Source organism: Scylla paramamosain, chromosome 6 (assembly GCF_035594125.1).
Source record: "Scylla paramamosain isolate STU-SP2022 chromosome 6, ASM3559412v1, whole genome shotgun sequence".
Classification (NCBI taxonomy): domain Eukaryota; kingdom Metazoa; phylum Arthropoda; class Malacostraca; order Decapoda; family Portunidae; genus Scylla; species Scylla paramamosain.
In genome coordinates, this window is record NC_087156.1 from 35,388,751 (window position 1) to 35,402,939 (window position 14,189).

Sequence of the window (14,189 nt, forward strand, 5' to 3'; positions counted from 1 at the left end):
AACAAAGCTGCCACACCTTTTACCCTTGGTCTCAGGTTTGATAACCTAACATAGTGTATTATGTGGATGTTAGAATTACTTACTTGATGCTTACTTTCAGTGAAAGTTGCAGCTTACAGAGTTTGTGCTTGAGGAAATTAAATTCATGAGCTCACTAAGTTAGCTTCCACTCATACTTGATAAAAAAAAAGTAGCTACAGCATTGGTAAAACATTTCTTTTTCATGAATAACAGTCTAAGGAATATGGCTGTATTTTTAATATAATGCTGCTTTTTAAGAATTATGGGTAGTCTAAAGATAGTAAAAACTAAAATATGTTGTCTGAGATATTGAGATCTCTGGAACTCAGTCTCATAGATTTTTAAGGAACTACTGTACAATATCTTTTATTGGTTAGTAATATATGCTCTAATCAGTATATTCAGTACTGTTCTCTCATGATTAAGCTATATTATTTGTATAAACTTAATCAACTGTGTCATCCAGCATCCCTGTCAAACTTCAAATCAAACCTGAACTCACTACCTGTCAACATCCCTGACCTACAAAACATTGCTTCTGTAACTATTAGCAAATACCATCATATACTAACATTTTATTTCATATTATGAATTACTTGTGTAGTATAATTTACTAACCATAAGGATGCAGAACACATGTGTATGTTTATAGGCAGCTTAGATGACAATGGCATCTGAATGAACATTAGAATATTGAAAAAGTGCACAAAACAATTTCCTCTGCATGATTAAACTGATGAATGAATATGTGAATAGTAGTCACATTAGCTGTTGATGTACGTCAGAAATTTGGAGGATTCTCCAAGTTGATTTTTTTTCCACTAGGAAGAGAACATAATAAATAAGCCTTGCTAATTGCATTTGTCTCATGAATGGAAAGGACAGGATGGCTAAAAGCTCCACCACCTATAAGAAAAGTGGTAGATGGGCATATCCATCTGAAAGTAAGGAGCATAAGCCTTTTGGTTATAAGTTAGAAGGCTGTCATAGTTCTTAGACTTGCTAAGATGACCGGTATGGTCTCATTGCTACTTCCTATTGCATGGATGTCAGCCAGTACCTACTCAGTTATAGCTACTGCAGCATAGAGAGATGTAGCTCTAGCATTACTCAGAATTTGTACTTGACATACAATTGTAATTGTAAAAGCAATTCCAGATATAAATGGGGGCTAGTTCAGGAGTTAGAGGTGTGTGGATGTACGCTTTGTGAAAATCATAATGAATAAATGGCTCTTATTCATGGGAAACTGGTATGGGCCTTTGAAAGGGAGAGAAGTATGTTCAAATAAACTTTAATTGTTGATAGCAAAAAAAAAAATGAGAAAATAAAATAAAAATCGTACTTCAAGTGAGAAGGATAAATGCTCAAATTATTATTTGAAAAGTTAAACTTGGGCAAAATAATTCTGATACTTGTATGCATATGCCTTGCTGATTGGCCTAACTAAGATTATGAGTTTTTTGATGAGATGATATTTCTGTTTATTAGTGTAGGCTAAGTGAGTGGTACTCTTATGCTTCTCAGTAAAAAAAAAATATATATATATATATATATATATATATATATATATATATATATATATATATATATATATATATATATATATATATATATATATGGTTATGTATGTAGATGTGCATTGGTATACAGTGATTTACATGGTAGCTGTGAATGTTGTGGATGCAGTGTACAACATACAGACTTAAGTTTGTTGGTGCTCTAAGGCCCACTGTGTACACCATATTTGTTAAGAAAGCAATTAGTATGTAGAATGATAGGTAGTACACAACTAGACAAGGGGTATAGCATAAAGTTTGTCAGAAGTTTACATGTGAATTGAAGTGGAGAGAACACTTCATACCATAGGGTACTGATTATAATGTGGTACTGTAAACATATAAAGTAATGACAAGCATATTGAAAGTGAAGAGGAAGATGATTTAAGTGAAGAGTTCACAAGAGGAGTAGAAAGTAACACTTGTAGAAATGGTTGTATACAGGATTGATAAGTTTAAAGAAAAGGATTTCTTGATTGTGCAAAAAAAGAAAAAAAAATCTTAGGCTGTACTGTGGAACACACTGAAGTCATCCATTTGTGGATCTATGTGTCAAAAAATAATAGAAATTATCTAATGCAATGGAGAATCATGAAAGGGTAGAGTTCAAGCCAACTATTAAAAGAGTGACAGTGAATATGCTCAGAGAAGGATGATGCACTCAAGACTGGTAACTAGATGCCCTAAATGTCTAAAAAATTATGACAAATGACTGAATAGGATTAGGAAGAGTGTGAATTGCTTGCACTGCAGTTTGCCTGCACTGTATGGAAAAGCATAGCTGATGAAATCATGATTATATATACAGTTTTTTTAGATAAATTCTTTGGCATGTATATATGTATGTACACCCACCAGTACACCCACCAATACACACAAACACACACATACACATGGCAGAGGTGGAGCTGACAGGACGTGTTTTCTAGTGCTCTGCATATACAAGGAAGTAATAACACAAATCACTCATGGTGGAACAAGATATGTTATGAAGACACAGGAATACCTAGGTGGTAAATAGGGAGGGGAGAAACAGTATCATCAGTATAGTTATCCCATCTCGAGGAAAGTTTGGTTTGGTTTGTTTACATTTTGGACAAACATGGTGGAAGGCACCATCCCAAAAGAAAGAGGTTCATTTGAAGGTTTTACTGGAGAAGAAAGAGAACTAAATTATAGACTGCAGTGTAGAAAAATTTTGCATATGGAAGAAATAATGGACAAGTTATTGGAGAGAATAAAAACTTTGGAGGCACACCAGAAGAAGACAGGTAAGGAATTGGTGACTATTACAGCAAAGTTGATTGAGATGGAAGATAAAAATGAGAAGTTAAAGGTGGAAAATGACTGTTTAAAGAAACAAATAAAGGAAAAAGTAGAAACTGTTCAGAGAGGAAATGAGGAAATGAAGGGAAGTGTAAAAGGATGTGGAAATGAGACAAAATAAATGGTTAAATGAATATAAATTTGAAGAAGAATCACTAAAGAAAATAATACAACAACAAGAAAATGAGAAACAAAACCTGAGACAAAAAGTAGTAAATGTTAATAAAGAAGAGAAAAGTTAGTGAGAGACACTGTAGAAAAATATAAATAAGCAATTGTATTTGGTTTAAAGGAAGAGAAAATAGTAGGTAAGCAGAATTCAAAGAGAGGAAAAGGAAAAGAAAATGTTGAATAAGTTACTGAAGAAAGTGATGGCTGAAGACAGTCAGGTAGTAAACCAAATGGAAAAGTTCTATAGAATTAGGAAATATGAAGAAAAAAAATGAGACCCATAAGAATAAGGTTTGCAACACAGGTACAAGTAGAAGAAGTAATTAATGGGTCTTGGAGGTTGTCTGGAGATGAAGAATATAAGAATCTGTGGATAAACAGGGATATGGATGAGACTGAAAGATTGAAGCAAAAGGAGCTAGTAAATGAGGCTAAACAAAAAAAAGGAACAACGAACAGAGAAGAAAAAATTTCTGGAGAGTAAGAGATATAAGAATAGAGAAATGGTACATCAGACAGTAAGGTATGTTATACTAATGTAAATGGATTAATGTCAACTAAAATGGAATTAAATGAGTTAAGGTAAACATATCACGCAGGGATGCCACAGAACGCCTGACTTCTGATCTTTCTAAAATTTCTGATTGGGGCAGAGCAAACTTGGTATTGTTCAATGCCTCAAAAACTCAATTCCTCCATCTATCAACTCGACACAACCTTCCAGACAACTATCCCCTCTTCTTCAATGACACTCAACTGTCCCCCTCTTCTACACTGAACATCCCCGGTCTGTCCTTTACTTATAATCTGAACTGGAAACTTCACATCTCATCTCTAGCTAAAACAGCTTCTATGAAGTTAGGTGTTCTGAGACGTCTCCGCCAGTTTTTCTCACCCCCCCAGCTGCTAACTCTGTACAAGGGCCTTATCCGTCCATGTATGGAGTATGCTTCACATGTCTGGGGGGGTTCCACTCATACTGCTCTTCTAGACAGGGTGGAATCAAAAGCTTTTCGTCTCATCAACTCCTCTCCTCTAACTGACTGTCTTCAGCCTCTCTCCCACCGCCGCAATGTTGCATATCTAGCTGTCTTCTACCGCTATTTTCATGCTAACTGCTCTTCTAATCTTGCTAACTGCATGCCTGCCCTCCTTCCGCGGCCTCGCTGCACAAGACTTTCTTCTTTCTCTCACCCCTATTCTGTCCACCTCTCTAACACAAGAGTTAACCAGTATTCTCAATCATTCATCCCTTTCTCTGGTAAACTCTGGAACTCCCTGCCTGCTTCTGTATTTCCACCTTCCTATGACTTGAATTCCTTCAAGAGGGAGGTTTCAAGACACTTATCCACTAATTTTTGACCACTGCTTTGACCCTTTTATGGGACTGGCATTTCAGTGGGCATTTTTTTTTATTAGATTTTTGTTGCCCTTGGCCAGTATCCTTCCTACATAAAAAAAAAAAAAGCAGAACTGCACTAGATGTTGTATTATGTGAGACAAAATGAAAAAATGAATGGGGAACTCCTGACATTGGTGATGATAAATATGATTTATGGATGAAAAATAGAAGTGACAAGGGAGGAGGTGGAGTGACAATTTTGACTAAAAAATGTGTCAAAGTGGAGAAGGTAATAAAAAGTGAAGACAAGTCTGAAATTCTACAAGTGATGATTAGAAGTGAAAATGGAAGGATAATGAATTATGTAGGAGTGTATGTGCCACTTATGACCAATGCTTGGTGAAAAGAAGAGCATAAAAAGATGTTGGTAGATGTGCTAAAAGGTCTTGAAAAGATAGTGATGGAAAGTAATCATATAGTTATTGTTGGTGATTTTAATTGTAAGGAGATAAATTGGGAGACACTGACAACTACTGGAAATGAGAGCTCATGGAGTAATAGACTATTGAACTGGGTAGTGGAAAACTTGATGACTCAGTGGGTTGATTGTTATACCAGATTTAGTAGAAGAGATTAACCATCAAGACTTGATTTAGTATTTACCAAGGACATGGAAATTATTGAAACAATACACTATGAAACCCCCTCTTGGTAAAAGTGATCATGTGTTCATGGAATCTAATTTGAAAAATGAAAATGTAATCATTGATGAAAATTACAAGGTAAAAAAATTTAAATATAGTAAAGCTGACTTTGGAAAAATTAAGAAAGTACTTTGTTGCCGTGGACTGGAAAGACTTTGAAGATGCAGAAGATACCTGGGAAAAATGGGATGAATTGATAAGGATATGTAATTCTGCTGTGGTGAAATTTGTACCTAAAGGAGGAATGAGATGTAGAAAGGGTAAAGAATGGTTCAATACAAAATGCAAAGAGACTAGAAATCATAAATTAAATGTTTGGAATAAATGGAAGAAGAGGAAAACTGAGAGCAGATGGGAAGAATATATTGATGCTAGAAACAAGTACATTGAGATAATAAGAATGGAGAGAAGAAAGTATGATAGAGATATAATAGATAAGTGTATAAATGAACCCAAACTATTCTTTAGACATATTAATGAGAAGATGAAGCAGAAGGAAGGTGTATCAAGATTGGAAGTTGAAGGAAAAATCTATGATGATGCACAGGACATGGCAGAGGTTATGAACAATAGTTTCAGATTGGTATTTACTGTGGAAAGGAGAGTTTGATGCTGGAAGGGATAAGTTGGTGAGGAATATACTAAGTACAGTCCCAGTCAGTTATGAAGAAATACTTAAGATGATGGAAGAACTTGAAATAAATAAAGCAACTGGTCCAGATGGAGTATCAAACTGGATATCAAAGGAATGTAGAGAACAACTGGCTGATAAAATTCACAGTCTAGTGGTGACATCACTATCACAGGGAAGAGTACCAAAAGATTGGAAGAGACCAAATATTACATCAATATACAAAGGAGGAAATAAGGAAAATCCACTAAATTATAGATCAGTGTCCTTGACTAGTGTTGTAGGAAAATTATGTGAAAGAATAATAAAGACGGATGGAACACTTGGAAAGAGATAAAATTGTCAATTTGGTTTTAGGAGGGGAAGATCATGCTCCATGAACTTATTGTCCTTTTATTCAAGGGTAGTCGATATTACGCAGGAGAGAGACAAATGGGTGGATGGTGTCCACTTAGACTTGAAGAAGGCATTTGACAAAGTACCACACTGAAGATTGCTATGGAAGATTAAAAATTATGGAAAAAATGGAAGAAGACTGCTGGAGTGGATGGAGGATTATCTGGATGATAGAGAGATGAGAACAGTAATACAAGACCAAAATTCATCTTGGCTGAAAGTAATTAGTGGTGTCCCATAGGGATCAGTGTTGGGACTGATAATGTTTGTAATATATGTGAACGACATCAATGAAGAAATAGATAGTTATATCAACTTATTTGCGGATGATGCTAAGCTGATGAGAAGGGTAGAAAATGTAAATGACTGTATGGTACTGCAAGATGATTTCAATAAGATAGATAGATGGAGTAAATCTTGGCAAATGGAATTCAATTTAAGTAAATGTAAAGTGATGGAGTTTGATAAGAGTAAGAAAAGAATACAATATCATTATGAGATGGAAGGTGTGAAGTTAAAGAAGTCAAAATAGGAAGTGGATTTGGGAGTAATAGTTACTGAAAATTTGACTCTGGACAGACACATTGATAAAATTACTGGAGAGATGATGAATTTGTTTTAAAAAGTAAGAATGGCATTCTCATATTTGAATAAAGAAATTATAAAAATGTTGTTGATTTCCATGATAAGACCAAGATTTTGATATGCAGCAGTGGTGTGGTCTCCTCATACAAAGAGGAATATTATAAAATTAGAAAGAGTACAAAGAGCAGTCACTAAGATCATTCCAGAGTTAAGTAAATCACTATGAAGAGAGATTAAGAATGTTGGAAATTCTTACCCTTGAAAATAGGAGAGAGAGAGAGAGAGAGAGAGAGAGAGAGAGAGAGGAGATTTAGTAAACATCTATAGAATAACAAATGGTATGGAAAATGTGGACAAAAAATGTTTTATAAATTTAGACACAGAGTACAGGGAAACACAATAAGAAGCTGAAGAAAATTAACTGTAGAAGAGACATTAAGAAGTATAGTTTTCATCACAGAAGTGTGAACAAATGGAATGAACTCAGTGAAGACGTAAATGCCAAAACTGTCGTTGCTTTTAAGACCAAACTAGATAGATACAGAGACAGGATACTATGAGATTACTCCCCTCCCATAAACCACAACTAGGTAAAATACAAAGAAAAAATAAATAAATAAATAAAAAAGAGAAGTATGGATGTTCAAGTGACACCAAGAAATACAGCTTCCCGTATTGAACTATTGAAATCTAGAATGATTTGAGGTGGTTGTGGCAAACAGTGTACACATATTTAAAGAAAATTGGATAAATATGGATATGAAGACTGGCCAGAATGAGCTTTGGCTCATGCCCTGTACAATATAACTAGGTAAATACACACACACACACACACACACTATTCAAGGGTAGTCGATATTGTGCAGGAGAGAGACAGATGGGTGGATGGTGTCTACTTAGACTCGAAGAAAGTGTTTGATAAAGTACCACACCGAAGACTGCTATGGAAGATAAATATTTATTGAAAAATTGGAGGAAGACTGCTGGATTGGATGGAGGATTATCTGGATGATAGAGAGATGAGAACAGTAATACAAGACCAAAATTCATCTTGGCTGAAAGTAACTAGTGGTGTCCCATAGGGGTCAGTGTTGGGACCGATAATGTTTGTAATATATGTGAACGACATCAAATAAGAAATAGATAGCTATATGAACTTATTTGCAGATGATGCTAAGCTGATGAGAAGGATAGAAAATGTAAATGACTATATGGTACTGCAAGATGATTTCAATAAGATAGATAGATGGAGTAAATCTTGGCAAATGGAATTCAATTTAAGTAAATGTAAAGTGATGGAGTTTGATAAGAGTAAGAAAAGAATACAATATCATTATGAGATGGAAGGTGTGAAGTTAAAGAAGTCAAAAGAGGAAGTGGATTTGAGAGTAACAGTTACTGAAAATTTGACTCCAGACAGAAATATTGATAAAATTACTGGAGAGACAATGAATTTGTTAAAAAGAGTAAAAATGGCATTCTCATATTTAGATGAAGGAATGATAAAAAGTTGTTGAGTTCCATGATAAGGCCAAGATTGGAATATGTGGCAGTGGTGTGGTCTCCTCATACAAAAAGGAATATTGTAAAATTAGAAAGAGTACAAAGAGCAGTCACTAAGATGGTTCCAGAGTTGAGCAAGTCACCCTATGAAGAGAGATTAAAAATGCTGGAAATTCCTACCCTTGAAAATAGGAGAGAGAGAGAGAGGAGATTTAATAAACACCTATAGAATGATAAATGGTATGGAAAATGTGGACAAAAAAATGTTTTATAAATTTAGACACAGACTACAGAGGGACACAATAAGAAGCTGAAGAAAGTTGACTGTAGAAAAGACATCAAGAAGTGTAGTTTTCCTCATAGAAGTGTGAACAAATGGAATGAACTCAGTGAAGATGTTGTCAATGCTGTAACTATCCATGCTTTTAAGACCAAACTGGATAGATATAGAGACAGGATACTATGAGATTACTCCCCTCCCGTAAACCACAACTAGGTAAATACAACTAGGTAAACACACACACACACACACACACACACACACACAACCTTAGACATGAGGAAGAAGGAAAGAGACTTAATTGTATTGTTCAGTATGATGAAAGGAGTGGAACAAATAGAGAGAAGACATAGTGTGGAATGAAAAAGACACAGGTAGATATGGAAGAAAGGTGGAAAGGATAATTTATAGGAGAGATATTAAGAAGCATAGAAGTACAGAAGCACAGAAATATAGAAGCCCGGAATGATTTAGATGAGAAAATAGTCCATACAAGGAACATTCATGAACAAGGAAAATTGGATAATATTAGATATGGAGACAGTACATTATAAGCATAGCTCTTTTTCTGTATATCACAACAAAGTCAATATACACACATGGAAGAGAGAGAGAGAGAGAGAGTATGAGGTGAAGAAAGTTTATTGCCCTAACTTGGTAGAGATTGGCTGAATGGTGTGACTCTTGGTGAATTTCAGATAGCAACTGCTTCTCATTTTTATATAGGTTAATTGACAGATATTTATTATAAACCACAGGAAAGCTTGCATTTATTTTACTTCATTTGCCTTCATTTTACTATTTACATTCAAAATGTTCTTTACTAAATTTTAAAAATTTCTTTGTCCATTCATATTTTTCATGCCTATACCAGTTTTTATTTGTATACAAGATGCTTAACTGTTCACCCAAGTTTAACTTTGAGACCTGTTATTTGCAGGCATTTGCATGGTTCAGTGACCTTTTAGTGGAGCATGCAGAGATCTTCTGGTCCCTGTTTGCTGTGGACATGGACCAAGTATTAGCAGAACAACCCCCTGATACCTGGGACTCCTTCCCACTCTTCCAGATACTAAATGACTACCTAAGAACAGATGGTAAGTTTTCCTGTGTTTGGACTCAGATTAAAGAAAACTTGATAGAATCAATCTTGAGTATTATGAGTGCAAAATAATGGTGAGTAGAAAATGATTATAACATTATCAAGTGCATCTAAAGTTATAATATACATAGTGTATCTTAGTAGTCTGAAGGATACAGTTTTTTTCCAAGATATTAAATATCTCTGGTTGATGTCCATTGCAATCTTTGCACTTGGAATAACTCCAATGAAGGAAAAGGAATGGATGATGGGGGAAAGAGAGGCAATATAATATAATGAGGTGGTTGTCATATGGAAAAGTTGCCTTATTTATTTATTTTTATTTATTAATTTATTTATTTTGTTTAATTACTTATTATTCTTATTTATTTTTTGTATTTAATGGAAACTGAGAAACACAGTTCTGTATAAATAGTCTTTCAAAACTGCTGCCTATTAAAATTTATTTCAAGAATTGGCTCTTTATTTATTTATTTTTTTTTTTTTATTCACCCTATAGAGACTGTTATTCCTAAACAAATTTATTAATGTTGAAGGTCAGGAGTCAAATATGCACATCTTTAAATACTGCAAAATTAAATGCAGCTATGTTATTTATTGATGATTTATATAAATTGATGTTTTCATATAAATTGTGAAATTGTATGATTTATATAAATTGATGTTTTCATATAAATTGTGAAATTGTAAAGGTAAAAGAAACTTATCTTTGATAATTCAAGTTATGATGCTCAAGATTTTGTATTGAGCTGGTTTTTAGTAGATCAGGGAAATTAAGTGGTCAAGACTGATATAAAGATTTAAAGAACAAAGCGGTAAATTGAAAGTAATAAACTATAGTAGTGGAGATCAACTAATGTGACCTGAAAATATAAACAAGTTGGTTTCTGTATTGCAGTTGAAGGAAAGAATAGGCAGAAAAATATGGCTGAGAAATTATACACATAAGGGTCGTTTTGAAAGCAATGATATCAGGCTTCATGTGTCTAAAACATGAATCATCAACATAAGATTAGCTGTCTTCAGAATTGCTTCATGCAATAATCATAGCATGCAATGCACTTTTTATCACCTACTAGTGATGGAAAGTTCTTTGCCATGTTAAAGACACCATCATAATGATAGCTTGAGTACTGGATGTAAAATGAAGAGTTTTTTTTCACCTCAGGGAATAAAAAGAAGCACACGAAGCCAGATCCAGTGAATAGGGCGGAGGGCTTATCATTTCCACACCATGTCATCAAGAGTCTGCTGTGCAACTTGTGACTGGTGAGCTGGTGCATTGTCCTAATGCAGTATCCATCTTGTCTCATTTTTTGCTGACCTCAAGGCCTAATGGCCCTTTTTTGGATGAGATTATACTCTTTAATAATGGCACCAGTTTAGTCCAGTGTATTTGTGGATAGAGGATACCTTTTTCCAGTACCTTAAATCTTATGTAAAACCATTTTTCTTGAAGAGTCATTGTTAGAGATCTTACCCCCGATTATGTATATTTCAATACCATCTCAGCTATGGAACTTGACTTGTTCATCAGTGTTCAGTAACATATGTATAGCACATCCAAGCCAGGTGGACAGAAATATGTTCCGAGTTGCAATGATGTACTGTTTGCAAGTAGAGAGATGGTGATTTTTCTCATTAGAAAATGATATCATGTACTTTCAAAACAACCCAAGTGCAAGCTTTTGTAATGCTTCTGTATGCAAGCCATTCAAATATATTCCAATAATAATGTGTAAATGCTCAGTAAAATCAAAGGGCAGTGTTATGGAAAACCTACCCATCTGATATTTAGTAACCGATTCATTGGTTATATTGTATTGTAGTTTAGGTCCTGTTGGACTACACACTAAATTGTCTTCAGTGATTGCGTTCAAAAGTCTACTGTAACTGAGGGAACTACAGGTTGGCAGCAACTGTCAAATCTATGAGGCTGCCACTCCTTTTACCAACCCATGGAGAAGGGAATATAATATACATTAAATCAACTCTTCCTTGCAGAGAAAGAATCACAACCCACATGCTAGGGGGGCACAATTAGGACAGAGGACAAACTGGGATGAGTCTTGTAATATTCTGTGGACAACCTCCCACATAATGGGCCAAAGCCCACACCAAACAGAATATTATATCCTTCTGCACATGAATAGTCTATATGCAGTCCCCTGGAGGAATACAGACAGCCACACGCACACAGAATTATGAAGTCCTCTGGCTTCAGAGCTCCCAGCAGCAAGTTCTGAAAGCCAGTCACATTTAACATCACAAAAACATTAATGACACAAGTACACCACAACAGACAGGGCTGGGATGATCAGAGAACCAGACCCAGGCTCCCAACAAAACACAAACTACTAGGATGCCATGATGGAGAGGATGAGACTCATAGCCCACCACAATTTGACTGGCATAACACTCAGCCAGGCCTGTGACTGGTGCTTATCCTACCTAGCAAAGGCAGGGGCATACTGCTGCTAACACTCAGGCAATAGTTACTAATAATGGCCCTCTAACTTATCCCTCTGACTCATGTGCCAGTGCTCCATCATTCAAGCAAGCTATCTGTGTCCTTTCCTTATGACAACAAGTACCTGACTGGACAAAGACAATGGGATGCATCTTCCAGCCATTGCATGCTCCCTCAGATGCATGGGAGTGAGTCACATGACATAGGAAAAAGGGGCAGGTAACAGGGAAGGAACGAGGGAGGGCAGGAGTATGGCAGGTAACTGCCATACACTCAGTCATCCTCGCTTATGCTTGCTCTTAAAGGACTAAAGTCTTGCAAAAATTATTGTGCACTTATGGGAGGGACTGGGTGAAATTTAATGAGTCTGAGGGGAGAGACCAACCCTTCTATTATATTATATATTGAGCTCAATAGGAAGGGACAAAGGGAAGTTGACAAAATTAATATAGGAAGAAAACTAGGAAGACATGTGAGTTTTTAAAGTAAACTTGAGAGTGCAGGCAGGTATTCATCATGCCTCTGGCATCTTCTGTCTTCCTCTCGCTCTTACACTCTCTCTCTCTCTCTCTCTCTCTCTCTGTCTCTCTCTCTCTCTCTCTCTCTCTCTCTCTCTCTCTCTCTCTCTCTCTCTCTCTCTCTCTCTCTCTCTCTCTCTCTCTCTCTCTCTCTCTCTCTCTCTCTCTCTCTCTATATATATATATATATATATATATATATATATATATATATATATATATATATATATATATATGAATTTATCTAGAACTTGATCAGTTCCTAAATACTGTTTGAAATCCGAAGTGTTTGAAAACCAAAACTATTTTCCCCATAGGAATCAATATAAAATGGATTAATCCATTCCCAGACACTAGCCTACCATGTTCTTAGCAGCTTATGACAGATGCTCCCATAGCCAAGATGGCAGCTTCACATCTCCAGCTCACAATTGATTTATCTAGAAAGGATGTATTGAAAGAAGTTAGTGACACAGAACTCATCAGAAGATACTGTTTAGAGTTTAGACTGTGCAGATATTCTCTTTGTCACCAATCTAGTGAAGGAAGCCTTACAGAGGGACACAGAGAGGAGCAAGCCATTTACCACCAAAATGAAGGTGATCATAAGAGTTAGACATTTTGCTGTTTGGAAAAGCTACTGGAAAAATGCAGTTATGCAATAGTGATGGCACTGGGGGTCACTGAGTGAGCCACAAGTGGGTCAGGATTACTCCTGAATGCCAACAACTATTTGTTTACATCAAGGCTTTTGAATGGGATCACATTTACCTTATTTCAAAGATTGAACTACTGTCTTACACTTTATGCCTCTCCTCTAAATATATAAAAACAAAGTAAATATTTATAGAAACTATAAATTAGTAACAAACAGCAGCTTTTGCTATGCCTTTTGATATTTTAAATCAAGTAACTTTTTTTTTTGTTTGAGAACTGAATTATGGTACCACAACAGAAGCAATAATGAGTAAAAAAATTTGTTCAAAACTGATTTGTTTGAAAAGGTTACACTGTGTTAAATATATATATATATATATATATATATATATATATATATATATATATATATATATATATATATATATATATATATATATATATATATATATATATATATATAAGTACAAGGACAAAAACTGTTATATATATATATATATATATATATATATATATATATATATATATATATATATATATATATATATATATATATATATATATATATATATAGTTCTAGAACAGTTCTAGAACAAAGTTACTTGATTTCAAATATTAAAAGACATAGCAAAAGCTGCTGTTTATTACTAATTAATAGTTTCTGTAATTGATAATTCTGTAATTTATCTGTGCTGTATACCTCTCACCTAACTCCTCTGTCTATAAGAAATTCTTTGACTACTTAACTTCCAAAGTGGAGCACATTCTGACCCTCTTCCCTTTTGCAGAGATCTCCATTCTTGGAGACTTCAATGTTCACCACCCTTCACTGACCATCCTGGTGAACTAGCCAACAACTTTGCTATCCTCCATGACCTAGAGCAATTGGTGCAACACCCTACTCATATTCCTGACCATCTTGGA

The 14,189-nt window shown here is 35.0% G+C and overlaps 1 protein-coding gene across 3 annotated transcripts in view; it reads left to right on the plus strand.

Annotated features, from left to right (window-relative positions):
* The window catches only part of LOC135101658 (calcium-dependent secretion activator-like), a 503,368-nt gene that overhangs the window by 363,648 nt on the left and 125,531 nt on the right, over positions 1–14,189 (plus strand). For all 3 annotated transcript variants that reach the window (XM_064005957.1, XM_064005958.1, XM_064005959.1), the window contains one exon: positions 9,459–9,615. In XM_064005957.1, coding sequence (XP_063862027.1) covers positions 9,459–9,615 — 157 coding nt within the window. The remainder of the gene's footprint in view (positions 1–9,458; positions 9,616–14,189) is intronic.